This window comes from Scyliorhinus torazame, chromosome 9, assembly GCF_047496885.1.
Source record: "Scyliorhinus torazame isolate Kashiwa2021f chromosome 9, sScyTor2.1, whole genome shotgun sequence".
Lineage (NCBI taxonomy): Eukaryota > Metazoa > Chordata > Chondrichthyes > Carcharhiniformes > Scyliorhinidae > Scyliorhinus > Scyliorhinus torazame.
The window spans coordinates 53,750,276-53,767,097 of NC_092715.1; the positions used below are offsets into that span (position 1 = coordinate 53,750,276).

Sequence of the window (16,822 nt, forward strand, 5' to 3'; positions counted from 1 at the left end):
CCTAAATGATTTACCCGGAATCCTTAGACTGTGACCCCTGGTTGTGGACTCCCCCGGAAACATCCTTCTTGCATCTATCCAGTCTAGTCCTGTAAGTATTTCATAGGTTTTCATGGGATTCCCCCACCCATTGTTCTGAACTTAATATATAATCCTAATCAACTCAATCTCTCCTCATACGTCCCAGGAATCAGTCTGGTAAACCTTTGCTGCACTCCCTCTATAGCTGAAACATCCTTCCTCAGATAAGAAGACCAAAAGTACACACAATATTCCAGGTGTGATCTCACCAAGGCCCTGTATAATTGCAGAACAACATCCCAGCTCCTGTACTCGAATCCTCTTGCTGTGAAGGCCAACATACTATTTGCCTTCTTTGCCGCCTCCTGTACCTGCAAGTTTACTTTCAGTGCCTAGTGTACAGGGACACCCAGGTCTCGTTGCACATTCTCCTCTCTCAATCTATAGCCATTCATAAATAATCTTCTTTCCTGTTTTTTCTACCAAAATGGATAACCTCACATTTATTCACATAAAACTGCATCTGTCATGCAAATGGCCACTACTCAACTTATCCAAATCAGACTGAAGCATCTCTGCATCTTCCTCAAAGCTCAATCTCCCACCCAGTTCTGTGCCATCCGCAAATTTGTAAATATTACATTTAGTTCCCTCACCTAAATCGTTAGTATAGATTGTGAATAGTTGGGTCCTAGCACTGATCCCTGCAGTACCCCACGAGTTATTGCCTGCCATTTGTAAGAAGATAAGACCCATTTTATTCCTACTTTTTGTTTCCTGTCTGCCAACCAGTTTTCTATCCGTCTCAATATATTACCCCCAATCCCATGCACTTTAATGTTACACGCTAATCACTTATTTTCCTGTGGCCATTCACCAGGGTGTCTGAGTGGATGTTCAGCTTCTAAGGAGGGGAAGCATCTCGTAGGAAGCATGGATCAGGGATAGGACTATAACTTCTCAAAGAACCGCTCCGCGGGAAGCAGCTGCCTTGCTGGGCGGTGGGAGCTGGTGGCAAGGTCAAGACCGGTTCAGCGGCTTAGGGACCATGGGTGTAGCTCCAGTGTACATTACAGGGAGAGGCCAGTGGAGTGGAGTGAGGCTGCGTGATGTGACTGTGGGCCAGCCTGACCGGATCTAGGCTGGGCAGTAGGAGCAAAAAGATCGGAGAGCTGATCGAGCATTTCTCCAAACACCAGTACTGAGCCAAGGGGGCCAACTGCAAGGGAATTGGACCAGCTCTTGCTCTTCCCGATTAACATTGATGACAAAAAATAAACAACTACAGGCTGCAGCTGGATCTTGAAATTTAAAAAAAAATTCCAAGGTGGCGCCAGAGCATGGCGACTCTGTGCGACTCTCCCTTCCAGATCCTCTTCCTACATCTCTTATAACCATTATTATAGTATGTTCTATAATTATTAATTATTATAGTAAGTTCTATGTTTTTCATGTATGGAGCTATCTGCCAGGACTGTATCAGAATGATACTTTTCACTGTAGGGTACACATGACAAAAAAAATCAAATCAAATCAAATTTATGTAGGACTTGTCAAAAGCTTTCTGAAAGTCCAAATAAACCACATTAAAGGACTCCCCCTTGTCAACTCTACTAGTTACATCCTCAAGTGTTTCAATACATTTGTCAAGCATTATTTCCTTTTCATGGATCCATGCTGGCTATCTGCTCTGCTATAAATTTTTTTATAATGGACTGTAACACTTTCCCTGCTACCGACATCAGGCTGACTGGTCTACAATTCTTTGTTTTCTCCCTTTTTAAATAGTGGAGTTACATTAGCTATCCTTCAATCTGCAGGCACTGTTCCAGGGTAATAGAATCTTGGAAGATGACCACCAATGCAGCCACTATTTCTCCGATCGCTTCCTTAAATACTCTGGGATATAGATTATTAGTCCCTAAGGAATAATTGGCCTTCAATTCCATTAATTTCCCCGATGTGGAGATGTCGGCGTTGGACTGGGGTGAGCACAGTACGAAGTCTTACAACACCAGGTTAAAGTCCAACAGGTTTGTTTCGATGTCACTAGCTTTCGGAGCGCTGCTCCTTCCTCAGGTGAATGAAGAGGTCTGTTCCAGAAACATATATATATAGGCAAATTCAAAGATGCCAAACAATGCTTGGAATGTGACCATTAGCAGGTGATTAAATCTTTACAGATTCTGTAAAGGATCTGTACAGGATCTGTAAAGATTTAATCACCTGCTAATGCTCGCATTCCAAGTATTGTTTGGCATCTTTGAATCTGTCTATATATATGTTTCTGGAACATACCTCTTCATTCACCTGAGGAAGGAGCAGCGCTCCGAAAGCTAGTGACATCGAAACAAACCTGTTGGATTTTAACCTGGTGTTGTAAGACTTCGTACTGTGATCAATTTCCCCAGCACCATTTCCCTACTAATACTGATTTCCTTCAGTTCCTCCTTCTCACTAAACCCCGTGTTCCCCAATATTTCTGGTCATTTCTGGTAGGTTATTTGTGTCCTCCTTTGTGAAGACCGAACTAAAGTATGTATTTAGCGGGTCTTTGTTTCCCATTTTAAATTCCCCTGTTTCTGACTACATTTGTTTTCACCAATCTTTTTCTCTTCACATACCGATACATGTTTTTACAGGCAATCTCCCCAAGCTTACTCTCGTATTCTTCTTTTACCCTTTCTTAATCAATCCCTTTGTCCTACTTTGCTAAACTGTAAACTGCTCCCAATCCGCAGGCCTGCTGTTTTTTTCTGGCCCATTTGTCATGCCTCTTCCTTGGATCTGATACTATCGCTAACGTCTCGTGTTAGCCATGGATTGGCCACCTTTCCCATTTTATTTTTGCAACAGACAGGAATGAACAATTGTTTCAGTTCACCCATGCGTTCTTTGAATATTTGCCATTGACTATCCACCAACATCCTTAATATCCCTCCTCACTATTGCGTCAACTTCCTCTTTAACCAGCTGCCTTTTCCTTTTTGACTGTCCTTCCTAAATACTGAATACTCCGGATGTTCAGTTCCCATCCCTGGCCACCCTGCAGCCATGTCTCTGTAATCCCAACTGTATCATGCCTTTTTACATCTATCTGCATGGTTAATTCATCCACTTTACTGCGGCTGCTCCCCGCATTCAGGCACAAAGCCTTAAGGCTCGTCTTTTTATTATTCCTTGTCTTGTTCCCATTATTTTCCACTGTGGCCCTGTTTGATTCTGGCCCTTGATTTCTCTGCCTATCACTTTTCTTATTCCTCTTTCTGTCTTTTGTTCTTGTCCTTGTTTCCCCTTCTCTGACTCCTTGCATACGTTCCCATCCCCCTGCCATTGTAGTTTTAACCCTCCCCAACCACTTTAGCAAATACTTCCCCAAGGACATCAGTCCCAGACCTGCCCAGGTGAAACCTGTCCAGTTTGTACGGTCCAGCTCCCCCTGAACTGGTCCCAATGTCCCTGGATTCGGAAACTTTCCCTCGTGCACCACCTCTTCAGCCACTTGTTCATCTGATACATTCTGCTATCTTTGCTCTGAATAGCACACGGTCCTACTTTTCAACTTACTTCCTAACTCCCTATATTCTGCTTTTAGCACCTCATCCCTTTTTTTAGCTATGTCACTGGGACCAATGTGAAATTAGGAAGCATCGTGAACTGTAAGGAGCATGGTGCAGAGCTCCAAAAGAACGTAAAGAAGTTGGTGGGATGGAGAGACAAGTGGTAGATGAGGTTCAAGGCAGAGAAATGTGAAGTGAGTCATTTCGGTAGAAAGAACTTGGGGAGACAGTATAAATAAAGGGTACAACGCTTAAGGGGATGCAGTGAGGCCTGGGTGGTTATGTGCATAAGTCATTGGACATGCCAGGACAGATTGAGAGAGCAGTTAATAAAGCATACAGTATCTTGAGCCTCATGTCTTACTTCATATCATTTGCAATGCTGAAACTGTCTCCTTTCATCCCAATAATATCTTGTAACCGCTCCTGTATTAGTCCATCTGCTGACGAAACCCTCCCCTCACCCATGCTTTTGGCAATTCCAGACTCTGCTATGGTAATGATCTCCTGGCTGACCTTCCATCTTCCATTAATATCCAAATCAATCCAAAATTCTGCAGCCGGTATCCTGATTCGGGTTAAAAACCATTCACCCATCAATCCTGTATTTGTTGACCTACATGAATTCTTGCCCTACCAATGCCTCAGTGTTAAAATTCTTATCTTCATGTTCAAACACCTCCAAGATTGACCTCTCCCTATCTCATATTAACTCCCCCAGCCCTACAAACCTCCAGGGACTCAGTGTTCCTCCAACTCTGGCCCCCTCTGCATTTGGACCACCACTGCCGGCTGTTCCGTCAACTATTTTAAGCCCAAGCTCTGGAATTCAGAACACAAACCTCTTTGCATTTCCATCTCTTTCTCCTCCAATTCAGATGTTGCTGAAAGCTGTCTGATAACACTCCTCTTAGGTGCCTCGGGACAGTCTGCTATATTAAAGCAGCTGCATTAAAGTATGAGTTAAGAGGCTCAGCAGGGGATTTGAGCAAAGGTGGGGGATGTTTGTGACCGTGTTTGAGGAGTTGTTCATTGCAGGGGGGTGGGGTGAGGGTGAAATCTGTATAGACTGTATAGTCAATTGTTGTGAAGTTTCCCGGGGTGTTTATTTGCTGTAACCTGTTTAATACATGTTTGTAATAAATACATTAAAAAAAAAATTTAAGCGGCTACATGAATGCAGGTTCATATAAGATTTGAGATTGGAGATTTGCGTGAGAAATACTGCACAATGGCTTGAATGGTTTCCTGCGCAACATGATTTTTGCAGATCGATATAAAGTACCAAGACCCTTGTGTAATTACGTACATTAATATAAACTTGTTTTTAGACACCAATACATCATTCTCCTTATTGCTCGATAGTATTAACTCAGGGGCAGGTTCAGGATATTAGATTAATTGATCTTATTTTTACAACCACGTCACTGAGAAAACAGCAAAACTGTACTCACGGCTCTCCAATCTGTGAACGTTCATGAACAAGGTTGGGCTGCTGCGACTAGGGGAGAAACACACATTCATTAAGTTACTATTGTAATTAGGCAGAAAACAAATGGCGTTCCAGGAAATAGCAAAGCCATTCACTTCTGGAAACTAATCAGCATTTCTAATTAAACAGAAGCATTACTAAAAAGGGAAGCTGTGGAGCAAAATCCAAAAGAACGGCACAGAAAGGGGCTTCCAGACACACACCATCATGCCTCACACATGCTCAGCTCCACACTGATCACAACACTGCAAAGTCAAATCTCAGGCCAGGTCACTTTGGACACACACACTGCGATGGAGGCTCATTTACTTCTCATGCATGCTAGATGCTCTCAGTAGACAGAAAAAATAAAGATACGACATTGCTTTGCAAAATCATAACATTTCTTTTTTAAAAATTAAACGCTTTGCAGCCAGCCGAGAACAATGAATCTCATTTATCCCACAATGCTGGTTGTGTGCGCACCCTTTTTAATGGTTAGTCACTAATAACTTCTGAATAATATTCCCTAAATGTACATTTTTCCACAGCCGACAAAACATGGCATGGATGATTGTCAATAAAGGTTGCTGTGGAAAAGAGACCACAGCCAAAGTATTTTGGCTGAAAAGAGAGACAAGTTGCTGAAGATTTTTGTCTTGCACGCATCAGGACAAACCCAAGAATGCCAAATTTCAGATGATCTCAACAATATATATATACTCCAGGAGAAAAGGATGCTGACTGATTGGCAAGACAATTCTGATTGGCTGAGGCATTGTCAGAGAGAAGGCAACAGGCTTCCCAAGCTCCCATGTGATTCAAAATAAAGGTGCAAAGTCCGAACATATTTCTTTTGTTTGCAGAAAGCAGGTCCCTGCATGTCAATGTATGTCACTTCTAATAAGTATAAATGAGCCATGTTAGGAGCTTGACTGATTATCTTAAATTGGTTGTTAGTGTAGCTATTAGTGTACTCAGGATTGTTGAGCAAATGCTGCCCAATTGAGGAATCACATCAAACAGCAGCCATTTTGTTTTGGGTTTTGCAAGCACTGGCCAGTTGAGCAAGGCCTGTACTCTATCTACGCCAAACAACTGAAGGAACATGCCCCAGTGGAGCTTGGGGAGCCAATAGTTACCTGCTGCTTTCTACATGGCAATGCCGCGACCAATCAGATTTGGCTTGCCAACCTAGCAGCACACTTTTCTCCTATAGTAGGAATTGTTGCGATCGTTTGAAACGTTGGCCTTCTTGTGTTTGTCCTGAGGAGAGCAAGATGAAAATTGGGATAGCGCCCTTAAAGCGGCGATACTTCGAGGGCCGTGTGTTGGACTCAGAGCCTATGGGGGTAGAGCACGGAACGGATGCCAGGGGTTTAGGCGCATTTCTGGCTGTTGGGGCTTGGTCAGAGTTAACCCAGGAGTCGTGGGAACAAGGCCTGTGTAGTAGTTGTGTTGTACTTTGTATAACATTCTTCTTAGTTCAATAAACCTCTGTTGTTTTTCAACACTGCCTTGTCGATTGCCTTGCAATATAACATTGGCGGCGAAAGCAAAACAAGCCAGTCTCAAAGGAAATGATCGAAAATTTGGAAGAGGGGAAGAGACTCTCAGAATACTAAAAAAGTTAAAAGATCGTCTGCAGTCGAATAGCGATGCCACTATTCGGAAAAATTGATCCGTTTAATATGGAGGGTGATATTTGGGGTCAATATGTCGAAAGGCTTTGATACCTTTTCGCCGCCGTTGAAATAGTGGCAGTATTACTTACTGATTGCAGCCCAAATATAGAACCTCGTGCAAAGTTTCACATCGCCGGGGGTTCCAGACTCCAACTATTTTGATTGGACCAAACAAACTAAATTAAATAAACTGAGGGGCAAAATAAAAAGGCAGCCCCTTATAGGGTTACTGCCTTAAACAAAAGCAAATCACAAATGAAACTGAAAAAGCAAACTAAAATGTCCTCCCTTGGTCGCCCGCTGCTCGGACCTGTTTGCGCAACTTTGGACAGGCCCAGGGTCAGATTCATGAGGAGGTCCTCCTCCCTCCATCCTCCGCACTAGGTGCCAGTAGATTAGGAGCGTGGGGCTGAAGTGCAAACACAACTGCAACAAACGTTTTTTCAAAATACTGAAAAGGGGGTGCAGCCTAAAGCAATTTAAAAACACATGGTCCAGGACTCCACAAGACCACAAAAAGGCAGCCATCTTGGAAGTCCATGAACCGATGCAGCTCCAGGCTCCAAGTCCTTCGATCAATTGGCGCAATTAGTGAGGGACCATTATAACCCTCCATTATTATGCAGTGGTACAAGTTTCATACAGCCATCAGAGATCCGGGTGAAACAGTATCTCCTTTTGTCGCCAGACTGTGACAAATGTCAGAACATTGTGAATTTGGTAATTCTCTCAGTGACATACTGTGTGACCGGTTGGTCTAAGAGAACTTAAATATTCAGACGATGTTGCTGGCGGAAACCAAAATATCCTTGGACAAGGTGGTTGAGTTGGCTCAAGCGATCAAGCGCTTCCGAATTGAAAAGCGTGCAGACCAAGGTGAACACGTTATGGAGGGAAGCGGAGAGCACTCAAGGTTCACGAAGCAAGGGAGTTGCGGAGCCAGAAAAGAAGAAGTGACAGACAGTCACAAGGCTTAAGAGGTTTGTTAGCACTGTGGGGAGAAGACTCCAAGGACATATATGGAGATGTAAAGAATTTAGCTGTTTGAGATGTAATAAGTAAGTCCATTTGCAAGTCAGATGTAAAGTCAGATAGTCTACTACTAGTCCCCAAAAAAACATCGGTGCCTCCAGTCAACATGCTTGTGGAAGACCCTGAAGAAACATTACAGGTCTACAGCTTCATATCGTCGGATCAAGTAAAACATCTCCCATTGATCTCACCCTCGGCACCAATGGCCGTCCACTCAAAATGGAGGTTGGGCCTATGCGCACCAGCAGCTTGAGCTGGAAGATGAGTCAAGGACGTTTGTTATTGTAAATACCCATAAAAGCTTGTTGCAATATATCAGATATTCCAGCGCACAATGGAGAGCCTATTGCAGGGAATTCCGAAGATTGTCATGTATCTGGACGATGTCCTTGCGACAGGGGCGACACCAGAGGAACACAATGGATTTGGAAGAAGTCATCAGAGGTTGAAAGAAGCCAGTATTCGGTTAAAGTGTGAGGAGTGAACATTTCAGGCTGGTGAAGTCACAGACTTAGGTTTCAGAGTTGTTGTGAAGGCGTTACACCCATCTGAAGATAAGGTAAAGGCAACAAAATGGCTGCCGGAACCAAAGAATGCATCGGAATTGATGTCTTTTCTGGGGATGGTCATTATTCCGGCTGCTTTTTGCCCAACCTGTCAACCACTTTGGCACCCCTGCTTCAACTTCTAAAAGACATAGGAGCAGAATTAGGCAGTTCGACCCATCGAGTTTGCTCCCCCATTCGATCATGGCTGATATGTTCCTCATCCCCATTCTCCTGCCTTCTCCCCATAACCCCTGATCCCCTTATTTTTGGAAACAAATTTCCAATTAAGTGACAATTTAGCGTGGCCAATCCACCTACCCTACACATCTTTGGGTTGTGGAGGTGAGACCCACGCAGACAGGGGGTGAATGTGCAAACTCTACTGATCCCCTTATTAATCAAGAAATCCCCTTATTAATCAGGAACAAATCAAGATTTCCCCAAGGAAGTATTTTGATCAGGTCAAGCAGGCCCTGCAGTCGTTGACCTTACTGGTCCATTTCGACCCGGGTAAACCCGGAAATGGTAATTACTTGCGATGCACCTCAGTACGGTATCTCTCACAAAATGGAAGATGGTGTGGAGAGGCCTGTTTCCGTCACATCCAAAACGCTCTCAGCTGCTGAAACAAAATATTACCGGATTGACAAAGTCTGGCGGTCATTTATGCCATAAAAAATTTTCATCAGCATGTTTGCAGTCGACACTTCACAATCGATTCGGACCATAAACCATTACTTGCCATTTTTCGTGAAGATAAACCCACCCCACTTAGTGTGCAATAATGGGCACTGCTCTTGACTGCATAATCGGATAGCTTCCAGCACAGGCCAGGAACCCGGATATCAAATGCGGATGTTTTGAGCAGGCTTTCACTGCCGCAAACAATTTCCGGACCTCTCACTCCGCACTAGATGGTTCTGGCTCTAAATCTTCTTCAGACTGTACCTATTTCATCCGGCCACACTAAAGCATGGACCAATGGAAACCCTGTGTTGTTAAGAGTCAAGAGGATGGTTTTACTGGCTGGCATTTTGAGAAGTCAGGATCAATCAGACCCTTTATGCAACTTAGGGACAAAATCACTTGAGGACAGGATCCTCCTGCGGGGTTGCAGACTGATTGTGCCTCTCCTTGTGCGGCAGCCTCTTTAAGAATTCCACAGCAGTCACCCTGGGCAATCTAAAATGAAGGCACTGGCCAGGAGTTACCGATGGTGGTCAGGGATCAAGGTGTTTGTCTCAGACAACGGTACTGCCTTTACAGCTGAAGAGTTTCAATTCTTCGTGAGGAGATCCAATGGGATCCAGCACGGAAGGTCAATCACCCACCACTCCATATTGAACGGGATGGCTGTAAAAGAGCTGTCCAAACTTTCAAAGCATCAGTGAAGACACAAGCTCATAGGCCACTACTGCTTCGCTTGGCAGACCTCTTGCTATCATACAATTCAGCCCCACAGACCACCACTGGGGTTACCCTGGCTGAATTGTTAATGGGCCGGCGTTCAGGGCCCAGCTCAACCTTATTCTTCCAGGTTTGCCTTGAGGGTGGAGGCTGAGTAAGCCTCACAGAAAAGCCACCGCGGTACAGCAAAGAAGGACAGGTCGCTTCAAACAGACGATTTAGAGAACGTGCTGAACTTCGGTGGAGGACCACCAAGCTAACCTGGAAGAGTTGCTAATAGGACTGGGCCAGTATCCTATGTCATAAACCTACAGGGCCATGCGGCTAGAAAGCAAGTTGACCATTTGAGGAGGAGAGAAGCCGTTATCCCCGAAAAGGGGCAGGTGGACCCAACCCCAGTTCCCAGCATACCACTGACCGAGATCTTCTCAAGGGGATTCATCAAGGGCCACAGAAGGGGCTGAAATGGTAGTCAGCACAACCCCCGTTTTGTACGCTACTGCTCCACCTGTCCTGGCTGGAGACTCAGACGCTCTTGACCATTTATTTTCTTAATGAATGTTCGAAAACATAGAATTTCATCATAATCACCAAAATGTTAGATGAAAAGTGAGCTTGGCCTTTCCTCCCATAATTTCCATTCTTAAATTGGAAAGAGTTGAGGTTGGTGAGGCCAATCATCTTAGCCCCAGGACATCACTGCAGGAGTTCCTTCAGCTGTGTCATCACAAGGTCAGAAGCGCACAATATTCAGTTCAATTTATAAGTCCTCAGATACTGAAGCAGTCCGTATCCATACGCAGTAAGACTGAGACAACATTCAGGCTCTGGACAATAAGTGGCAGGTAACATTCATGTCAAAGAGTGCTAGGCAATGGCCATCTCTCTAAAAGAGATCTGCCCCCTTTGGTGTTTAACAGTATCACCACCAACGACTCGCACACCATCAACATCCTGGGTTTATGATTGACCAGAAACATAACTGGACCAATCATATGAACAACAACTTGTCCGGGGCTGGGCTTTCTGAGGTAAGTAATCCACCTTCTGACTCCTCAAAGCCTCTTTTCTCTATCTACAAGGCACAAGTCGGGAGTGTGAAGGAATGCTCGAACACTTGCCTGGATGAGGGCAGCTCCAGCAATACCCAAGAAAGTTGAGACCATCTGGGACGAATCTGTCTGCTTGATCAGAAACCTTCAATTCCTTCACCATCAAAACAGTGGCAGCAGTATGTACCATCTGCAAGATACCACGTGGCAACTCACTAAGACTCCTCTGACCGTACCTTCCAATCTGCGAGCTCTGCCCCCGAGCAGAACAATGGCATCAGGCACAAAAGAACATCAAGTCCCCTTCCAAGCCACACACCATCCTGACTTGGAACTATATCACCATTTCTTCACTGCCGTTGGGTCAAAATCCTGGACAGTCCTCTCTAACATCACTGGGCGCAACTACACCACAAGGACTTCAATAGTTCAAGAACGTGGCTAACGATCACCTTTTTGAGAGCAACTGGGGATGGGCAATAAATGGATCTCTCATGGTACTCAAGAGAATGTGCTGTTTTATAATGTGGGTCTGCTGTGCCCCAAGAGCGAACATCTTCAGCAAAACCAGAGATGCCCAATCTGGAACAACTTCTTCGCTCCTTATCTTCCCTCTGCTCTGTTCCTCACCCAAGTTTCAAAATGACCATCTCAACATCGTCCCACAGCAGGGCATTTCTTCCCTTTCAGTTCTCTCCAGCTTTGACAGAGAGTCATTCATACTCGAAACGTCAGCTCCGTTCTCTCTCCACAGATGCTGCCAGGCCTGCTGGGATTTTCCAGCATTCCCTGTTTTTATTTATTCCCTTGCTGTGTTCTTGATAATGGCTCAGTTGAGAGAGTCTCCCTCCCTTTCTAACCCTGCCTCAAAAGCAATCCCCACATCTATTAATAGGGTGAATTTCTCTGCCCCCAACCTCAACAACTCAGCTCCATTAAGTCTCTCCTTCCTCTCAAGTGCTTCTCTCTCTCTCTCTCTCTCTCTCTCTGGCAGGCTCATTCTCGACAGAGATTAATCTCTCTTTCTGGCAGGCTCATTCTCGACAGAGATTCTCCCTCCCTCTCAAATCTGCTTTTCCGGGTTGCTCCCTCTAGAACCCAGGACATCAAGTTCCTAAAATAAATAAAAGATCACTGGCCAGGGGCGCGATTCTCCGATCCCCCACCGGGTCAGAGAATCGCCGGGGGCCGGCCTGAATCCCGCCCCCGCCGTGTCGCGAATTCTCCGCCACCGGATATTCCTGCATGCAATGTGCTCATGGAAGATAGGAAAGGAAAAAAAGGTGAGGGATGGTGGTATTGATGAAGAAGATCATTACAGCGATGGAGAGTGAGCATGGGCGAAATTCTCCGGAAACGGCATGATGTCCGCCGACTGCCGCCCAAAACGGCACCAATCAGACGGGCATCGTGCCGCCCCAAAGGTGCGGAATGCTCCGCATCTTTGGGGGCCGAGCCCCAACCTTAAGGGGCTAGGTCGGCGGCGGACGAATTTCCGCCCCGCCAGCTGGCGGAAAAGGCCTTTGGTGCCCCGCCAGCTGGCGCGGAAATGACATCTCCGGGCGGCGCATGCGTGGGACCGTCAGCGTCCGCTGACAGCTTCCCACGCATGCGCAGTGGAGGGAGTCTCTTCTGCCTCCACCATGGTGGAGACCGTGGCGGAGGCGGAAGGGAAAGAGTGCCCCCGCGGCACAGGCCCGCCGGCGGATCGGTGGGCTCCGATCGCGGGCCAGGCCACCATGGGGACACCCCTCGGGGCCAGATCGCCCCGCGCCCCCCCCCAGGACCCCGGTACCCGCCCGCTCCGCCTTGTCCCGCCGGTAAGGTAGGTGGTTTAATTTACGCCGGCGGGACAGGCATTTTAGCGGTGGGACTTCGGCCCATCCGGGCCGGAGAATCGCGCGGGGGGGCCCGCCAACCGGTGCGGCGCAATTCCCGCCCCCGCCGAATATCCGATGCCGGAGACTTCGGCAACCGGCGGGGGCGGGATTCACGCCAGCCCCCGGTGATTCTCCGACCCGGCGGGGGGTCGGAGAATCTTGCCCCATATCACAAAGGGGCCAAGGACAGAAGCTGGGCGAAATTCTCCATTTGGGAGACGAATAAGTGTTGACTGAATTGCATGCGGTTCACACCCTCATTGGGGGATGAGCTTTGAGACACTGACAAGCTGTAATTGTATGTAAGCACTCCGCTCCCCGCACACTCTCATTCCAGCCAAGAAGATGGCACCCCGAAGAACAGCCCCGAGGGTCGCGCACGCAGAGCTCAGGATACTGCTGGATGTCATGGAGGAGAGGTGGGACACCATTTCCCTGGGGTGCGAAGAAGGCTGCCACCCGTCTACGTAAACCAGGCCTGGGCGGAGGTGGCTGAGGCTGTGAGTGCTGTGGGTCCCACCGAGAGGACCAGACAGCAGTGCAGAAAGAAGTTTCACAACCTCCTCAGGGCAGCCTGGGTGGGTCCCCAGCTCCATGCCCCTGGCACCACCCCCGTCCCACACACAACAGCGACCCCCTCCCAAATGCAGCCCTCACCAGGCGGACGGATAGGCAGTGTTGGGTGAGGGTGGTTAGCCCCACAGGCAGCCAGGGTGAGTCACCAGCTCTGTTCCCCTGGCACCACCCCATCGCACACTCCCGTAACCCATTCCCCCCTCCTCGAGGGCGATGAAACCCCACCTGCTGGCAGTCCGCTCGCACCCCACCATGCACCACATGCAAACACCCATACTGCCCCCCTTGGCCGGGTGCCCTGCACACACAGACTACTAGCTGCGGACCCCCTGTGCTCTGTGCTACCCACGTCCGAGTGTCTCACACTGCATTATCTGTCCCCCCAGGAGAATGTGGCCCACAACCACCGGGAGCGGGAGAAGACCGGAGGGGGCTGGACGGACATGCGGCCCTTCATGGTCATGGAGCAGAGGGCGATGGACCTGGTCTGTGGGGAGTGTGGGCAGTCGCCAAGGAGGTGGTAGGCATGGGACAACCAAGTGAGCCTTCAATGCATTGTCCCTATGGCACATGAGTCAGCCCAGTCCCCCAAACCATGCCTACATGCAATCTAACCATGCAGGGTCACTTTCAAATGAGGCAGGACCATCCAGGATACCTTGCCCCCAGCCGCAACCCTGCGACTCACTTGGCAATTAGGCAGGATCATCCGGAGCCCCTCGCCCCCAGCCACTACACCGCAACAACCCAGAGCACATGTCCGGGGACAACGTTGACCTCTCGTCACTGCTGTAGCCGGCACCCTCCACCATCCCAGAGACACTTCCCTCGATTGGGCACTTTAGTGAAGGGGCTCCTGGGGTACTATCTGGTGCGCACGACACAGATGCAGCGATACACCTGGGTGGAGGTGGGAATCCCCAAGGCAGCAGCCGGTTGGAAGGCAGCCCGACCCCAGGAACTAGCTGCAGCCCAGACCGGTCTGGTGCTTCTGGAAAGGGAGGTTCCATCAATGTTGGAGATGCAGATGCAGAGCCAGGGACTACATGAGGGGGTGGTGCCAACAATGCGTGCTACCCAGGCTAACACTGCATGGGTGGGGTCTGCGGTGGAAGCCTTGGGTGCGAGGATCACAGCCATGGGTCAGGATGACCAAGGACTGGGGCACTCTGTGTGGACGGTGGCTGATGTGCAGGACAGGGCAACCATGTCACAGGCAGCCATGTACCAGGGCCAAATGCACATTGCTGTGGCAGTGCAGAGCGTGGCCCAGTCACAATAGGCCATGGCTGTGGACGTTGAGATTATTGGCCTGACTGTGGCTGACCTGAGCCAAACACAGAGGGACATTGCACGATCACCGTGTGACGTGACACAACCCGAGAGCGACGTGGCATAGACCCTGTGATCCATGGCTGTCAGCATTGAGACCTTCGTCGAAACGAGAATGAGCCTCCAGGATTGGGTGTGCCAGGTGATGGCGGAGCCACTGGAGCTCACTCCGGCTGCGCCCCCATCCCAAGGAATAGCCCAGGGGCCATCAGGCACCCCGAGGGAGGAGGAGGTGATGGGGCCCGGGCCAGTGACACTCGCAGAGGTGGTGCCGGAACACTGCAGCTCCTCTGAGTTCCCCCCAGCTGTCCCTGGTCCATCCGATGGGCAGGATAGGGTAGTACCAGGCCACCTGTGACACCTGGATCACTGCCGGGCCCATCCAGGCCCGTTCCCTCCAGATGTGGCCACCAACGCCAGGACAAGATACACAGCAGGCTGCCTCCACTTCTGATGTACGCTTGTGGACGCACCTAGACGGAGCATTAGGACGCATAAGATGAGAAAGGAATATGCCAGTTAAGTTGGCACGGGTGCAGCACATAGGATAGCATGAGGGGCAAGGGCACAGTTAATGTACATAGCACTGTCACCAATAAACACATGTTCATTGCGGTCCCAAAATGCCTCAATCCTCCATCCGAATGATGTAAGGGATGGGCTGGGTGCAGAGGGTCTGCCGTGTGGGGGTGGGTGTGGGGTAGGGCGGAGGGGGCGGCTGGTAGGCCAGCAATGTGGGGTAAGGGTTTTGGAAGACGGTATGGGCCAGGGCCTCCAGGACAGTCGGGGGTACCCCCCGGGGTCACCCATGAAGGCAGCGGGGGACCACGCCGGAGTTGTGGGGACGCCATATGGTAGGGCCTACCCGGTGTGTGAGCAATCTATGCTCACCACACCCATAACCAGCCCCCAACCCCTCGGCACCCTATTCCCACCTCCCATGAAAGTCTGTGGGCCCGTGTGATGGAATGGCCAACCTGCATGCAGGGATTTGAGTTCTCAAGCGGGAGCCAATGGATGTCGTATACTTGGACTTTTAGAAGGCTTTTGATAAAGTCCCCTATAAGAGATTAGTGGGTAAAATTAAAGCACATGGGATTAGGGGCAGTGTATTGAGATGGACAGAAAACTGGTTGTCAGACAGGAAACCAAGAGAAGGAATTAACGGGCCTTTTTCAAATTGGCAGCAGCGATTGGTACCACACCAAGGCCGTGTATGCACTGGTGGGGCACCTGCCCTATGAGGGACATTGAGCCAAGGTGGGGGTAAAGGCCACAGAGCACGCGTACACGGTTTGGGGTGAGCTCTGCGTTTCCCTTGCACCCCCCTGCAGTGGGGCGGCGGCTCGAATGGCTGCACGGACAGCCAGCACCTGGTGGGACACTGGGTGCGCTGGACCACGCCCATCCCATTGATGGCTGATCTGGAGCCTAAGGGTTCCTGGGGGATGGCTTGGAAGGTGGGGGTGGGGTGTGGGGGGGGACCCATAAGGCCGGTGGTGCTCCGCACAATCACGGTCACAGTGGGCAATCGGTGGAGTGTGTAGCCAGATGGTTGCCATGCAGGCTGCGGTAATGGCAGTCCATGCCCAGACACCCCGGTCCTGGGGGGCCACCTCGAACCCACAGCCCGTTTCCTAGTCGCCCCCCCCCCCCACTGTGGCACAGTGGTTAGCACCGCTGCCTCAAACACCAGAGACCAGGGTTTGATTCTGACCTTGGGTGACTGTCTGTGTGGAATTTGCACATTCTCTCCGTGTCTGCGTGGGTTTCGTCTGGGTGCCACGGTTTCCTCCCACAGTCCAAAGATGTTCGGGTTAGATGGATTAACCATGTTAAATTGCCCCTAAGTGTCCAAAGGTTAGGTGGGGTTACAGGGATAAGGCGGCAGTTGGGTCTGTGTAGGGTGGTCCTTCAAATGGGTGGTGCAAACTCGATGGGCCGAATGGCCTCCCTCTGCACAAGTAGGGATTCTGTGATTCTATACTCCGCCCGGCCCTGGCAGACACCCCCAGCCAGCAGCACAACTGTCCGCCCACTGTTGCACCTTTGGAGACTTTTCTTACCTCCTCCCTCCCTCCCTCCCTCTCAGCAGCCACGGTGCCTGGTCCCAGTTCTTCCATACCACAAATGAACCGCGATGATGTCACCTCCGCCTGGCGGAGGCAGAGCATCGTAGGAGGCCGGAGACTACGTGGCCCAGCCTGTTAATGATGAGGGTCGTTGTACGCTTTGCATGCCCACGTTGACACAGGGCT

The 16,822-nt window shown here is 49.3% G+C and overlaps 1 protein-coding gene across 25 annotated transcripts in view; it reads right to left on the minus strand.

Annotated features, from left to right (window-relative positions):
* The window catches only part of LOC140429207 (sorbin and SH3 domain-containing protein 2-like), a 1,121,994-nt gene that overhangs the window by 112,343 nt on the left and 992,829 nt on the right, over positions 1–16,822 (minus strand). For all 25 annotated transcript variants that reach the window (XM_072515915.1, XM_072515921.1, XM_072515920.1 and 22 more), the window contains one exon: positions 5,036–5,082. In XM_072515915.1, the coding sequence (XP_072372016.1) occupies positions 5,036–5,082 (47 nt within the window). The remainder of the gene's footprint in view (positions 1–5,035; positions 5,083–16,822) is intronic.